This window comes from Dipodomys ordii, unplaced genomic scaffold, assembly GCF_000151885.1.
Source record: "Dipodomys ordii isolate 6190 unplaced genomic scaffold, Dord_2.0 Scaffold50, whole genome shotgun sequence".
In the NCBI taxonomy this organism is placed as follows: Eukaryota; Metazoa; Chordata; class Mammalia; order Rodentia; family Heteromyidae; genus Dipodomys; species Dipodomys ordii.
The window spans coordinates 2,043,930-2,048,741 of record NW_012267266.1 but is presented as its reverse complement, the minus strand read 5'-3'; the positions used below and the strand labels follow the sequence as shown (position 1 = coordinate 2,048,741).

The following is a 4,812-nucleotide window of genomic DNA, read 5'->3' as shown; positions in this document are numbered from 1 at the left end:
CTCTCTCTCTGTCTCTCTCTCTCTCTCTGTCTCTCCTTCCCTCCCTCCTTCCCTGGGAAAGTTGTTCTTTCTTAGTAACTTCTCAATGATCTCAAAAAATTATTAATCAAGTAAAGGGTAACAGTTGTGTTCTCTGGGAAAGATGGCATAGGGAAATGTCATGTTGCTTCCTGATTCTTACTAAAACGAATCTAAACAATAACATCCAGTTTTTAAAAAAAAACACAGTATGGCTTTCATTTTAAAATCTAAGACAAAGCTAAACCCAGCAGACAGTAGCTACTATTGATTTGCTCTACTGATGAAATGACAGGAAATTCTACAGTCTCATTTGGAGACAGATAAGCATTGGTCTAAGGAGGGCTCTGATGAGAGAACCCAGAGCCCCACACTGCTAAGCGAGCTCTAACATCTCGACCTATAAAACTGAAGTTATTAACATCCCCACAAAAATGCTAATCCCTCCTTACAAGTAGGGTTCGGCTGCTTGTCTGTCCATCCAACAAATCAGGTTTGTTGGTGTGTTTCCAGACAGTGTGGTGTCGTTTCGGTTTTGTTTGATCCCTCTGCTTGTGATCAGGGAGAGCGATTAAAGTGTTTAATAGGCCCTGATTTGGCGGGGAGAGCTGCAGAAGCCCCGCTTCCTCGCCCCGCTGCTGGCTTTCCAGGCGGAGGTAGGTTCCCCCCCTTTCACAAATCTCTGGCAAGGCGCTTTGGCCGGAAACTCTGGAACGCAGCCAAAGGAAAGTGAAGTTCCTGGCGCTAGCGCGTGTCCTGCTCAAAGTGCCCGGCGCTAGCGCATTCTTCGTGCAGTTATTGGCTGGGACTCTGTGTGCCGCTGTCGGCCAATGAAGACGCTGGAGATCTGGCCCGGGCCCGTCCCCTTTCGGCGCCCCGGGATGAGGCAGAGACTGAACAGCCGGCGAGCAAATCAGCGGCAGTCAGAAAGCCATGTCCGACTCCGCGCCCAGCGCCCTAGCGCTAACCCGCTGAAAGTTTCTCCGAGAACCCGTCGGGACGATCGGGACCCCGCGAAGAGAGGAACTGCCTTTGAAGTGAGATGGTCCCAGCGGCCTGCTGGAGCGGACTGGTAAGCACCCGGAGAGCGGTGGGAGTTTTGCTTCTGCTGGCTGCCTTGAACAAGGCTTCCACCGTCATTCGCTATGAGATTCTGGAGGAGAGGGAGAAAGGCTTCACTGTGGGGAACGTGGTCACGGACCTGGGTTTGGATCTGGACAGCCTGTCAACCCGCAGGCTCCGGGTGGTGTCCGGGGCGAGCCATAGATTCTTTGAGGTGAACTGGGAGACCGGGGAGATGTTCGTGAACGACCGTCTCGACCGGGAGAAGCTGTGTGGGACACTGCCCTCCTGTACTGTAACTCTGGAGTTGGTGGTGGAGAACCCGCTGGAGCTGTTCAGCGCGGAAGTGGTGATTCAGGACATCAACGACAACAATCCCTCCTTCCCCACCGGGGAAATGAAATTGGAGATTAGCGAGGCCATGGCGCCGGGGACGCGCTTTCCGCTCGAGAGCGCGCACGATCCCGATGTGGGAAGCAACTCTTTACAAACCTATGAGCTGAGCCACAATGAGTACTTTGCGCTTCGGGTACAGACGCGGGAGGACAGCACCAAGTACGCAGAGCTGGTCCTGGAGCGCGCCCTGGACCGGGAACGAGAATCAAGTCTCCACTTGGTGCTGACGGCGTTGGACGGAGGAACCCCCGCTCGCTCCGCCATCCTTCCGATTCACATCACAGTGCTGGACGCGAATGACAATGCGCCCGCCTTCAACCAGTCCTTGTACCGGGCGCGCGTCCTGGAGGATGCGTCCCCCGGAACTCGCGTGGCGCAGGTCCACGCGACGGATCTGGATGAAGGCCTCAACGGGGAAATAGTTTACTCCTTCGGCAGCCACAACCGGGCTGGCGTGCGCGAACTATTCGCCTTAGACCTGGTGACCGGCGTGCTGACAATCAAGGGCCGGCTGGACTTCGAGGACACAAAACTCCATGAGATTTACATCCAGGCCAAAGACAAAGGCTCCAATCCCGAAGGAGCACATTGCAAAGTGTTGGTCGAGGTTGTGGACGTGAACGACAATGCCCCTGAGATCACGGTCACCTCCGTGTACAGCCCAGTCCCTGAGGATGCCCCTCTGGGGACTGTCATCGCTTTGCTCAGTGTCACCGATTTGGACACGGGCGAGAACGGATTGGTGACTTGCGAGGTTCCATCAGGTCTCCCTTTCAGCCTTACTTCTTCCCTCAAGAATTACTTCACTCTGAAAACCAGTGCAGTGCTTGACCGGGAGACCGTGCCAGAATATAACCTCAGCATCACGGCTCGAGACGCGGGATCCCCTTCTCTCTCAGCCTTTACGACAGTGCTTGTCCAAGTGTCTGACATCAACGACAACCCTCCCCAGTCTTCCCAGTCTTCCTACGACGTTTACGTGGAGGAAAACAACCTCCCTGGAGTCCCCATCCTAAATCTGAGCGTCTGGGACCCCGACGCCCCCCACAATGCACGCCTTTCCTTCTTTCTTTTAGAACAAGGAGCTGAAACCGGATTAGTGGGCCGCTATTTCACGATCAATCGTGACAGTGGCATCTTGTCAACCTTAATGCCTCTGGACTACGAAGACCGGCGGGAGTTCGAATTAACAGCTCACATCAACGACGGGGGCACCCCAGTCCTGGCCACCAACATCAGCGTGAACATATTTGTTACTGACCGCAATGACAACGCCCCCCAGGTCCTATACCCCCGGCCAGGCCAGAATTCAGTGGAGATACTGCCTCGAGGTACAGCTGCAGGCCACGTGGTCTCGAGGGTGGTAGGCTGGGATGCAGATGCGGGACACAACTCCTGGCTCTCCTATAGTCTCTTGGGAGCCCCCAACCAGAGCCTTTTTGCCGTGGGGCTCCACACAGGTCAAATCAGCACTGTGCGCCCAGTACAGGACACAGATTCTCCTAGGCAGATTCTCACAGTCTTGATCTCAGACAATGGAAAGCCACCACTGTCCACCACGGCTACCCTAACTGTGTCAGTGATGGAGGAATCTCCTGAAGCCCTGGCCGAGTTCCCTTCTGGCTCTGTCCCCCGAGAGCAGAATAAAAACCTCACCTTTTATCTACTTCTTTCTCTAATCCTGGTCTCCGTGGGGTTCACAGTCACAGTGTTGGGGGTGATCATATTCAAAGTTTACAAGTGGAAGCAGTCTAGGGACCTGTACCGAACCCCGGTGAGTTCCCTGTACCGAACACCAGGGCCCTCCTTACACGCGGACGCCGTGCGGGGAGGTCTGATGTCGCCGCACCTTTACCAGCAGGTGTATCTCACCACGGACTCCCGCCGCAGCCTTTCCCTGCTGAAGAAACCTGGTGCAGCCAGCCCACTGGCCAGCCGCCAGAATACGCTAAGGAGCTGTGATCCTGTATTCTATAGGCAGGTGTTGGGTGAAGAGAGCTCCCCTCCTGGACAGGTAAGAGTTAGCAAGTCATCGCTGAAATGTTTTAATGCTTGTTGATTCCTGCTCCACTTTCTGTAAGGTTCTGAGCTGTTTAATGTTGATGCATCAAGGTTTTCACCTGGTATCTCCTCTATCAAACTAGATGTCTCTGGAAGGAGGGTGGCCTGCTAGATTTGAGGTCTTATTTTAGGGTGAAGTTACTTAATTCACTTGTAGACTCAGTTCGTACTTCAGCACTTATTTGCATCACAAGCAACCAATCTTGCCAAAGGTAAACTTGAGCTTAACTCAAGATCTCAACAGAGTTGAGCTTTCTATCATTTGCTTTGGAAATGAATTATTACAAATATCTAATTCATGGCAGCTACTGGGAATATAAAAAATTACCTCCAATTTACTGCTTCCTTCTCAAAATGAATGTTTTTAAAATAACTTTCCTCTGCCGACACAAGTCCTCTGCCTCATTTCCAGATAATTTCCTATGAATAAAATAAATCTGGATACTCTTCACATTTATTTCAAGCACACTATGAGAAATAATTAGTGGACATGTTACTTACAGAATATTTTTATAACAGCAATGGATGAGCATTGTAGAAGATTTGGAAAATACAGAAACATATGAAGAAAAAATTTCAACTAACTATAATCCCCAAACCTAAATGCAACTATTTTAAATTATAAAAGTAAAAATTTTATTTAAAAAAAAGGGAGATGCCGATGGCTCAGGCCTATAATCCTAGCTTCTCAGGAAGCTGAGATCTGAGGATTGTAGTTCAGTGCCACCTGGGCAGGGAAGTCTGTGACTATCTTATCTTCAGTAACTACCAAAAAAAAAAAAAAGGCAAAAGTGGAGCTGTTGACTGTGGCTCAAGTTGTAGAGCACCAGCCTTGAGCAAAATGCTCAAGGACAGTGCTCAGGCCCTGAGTCCAAGCCCCAGGATGGCACAAAAGTAAATAATCTAGACAGCCCAAAAGAAACTATAAATGGACCTCTAGTGTTATTCAGACATAATGTAAAAATAGATATATTCATTTCCTTAGAAAAGTATATTTCATTCAGAATGCCTTGGCAAGGCCTGTACTTTGGAGAGAAACCTACACATACTCTTAATTGTGGTGAAAACTCTGTTATTTTGTTGCTAAGTGAGTTACTGCTATGGAATGTTCCATTTGGCAGTCTTTAAGCACTTCTCTCTATCTCCTTTGTAAGACACTTTCCCATAGGCAAAAAGAGAACATCATGACTTTTATAGAACTACTGCATTACATACTATATGCAAGGTATTTAGCACAGTATCTGGCATATCATGATTATTTATTATTTATTACTA

At 49.7% G+C, this 4,812-nt stretch overlaps 1 protein-coding gene across 1 annotated transcript; it reads left to right on the top strand.

Annotated features, from left to right (window-relative positions):
* The first annotated feature begins 848 nt into the window (after nucleotides 1-848).
* Nucleotides 849-3,535, top strand: LOC105988606 (protocadherin gamma-C3-like). Its single transcript, XM_013020277.1, has 2 exons — nucleotides 849-1,055; nucleotides 1,145-3,535. Exons 1-2 carry the CDS (start codon nucleotides 849-851, stop codon nucleotides 3,533-3,535), a joined length of 2,598 nt encoding a protein of 865 aa, XP_012875731.1.
* Nucleotides 3,536-4,812: the final 1,277 nt, after the last annotated feature.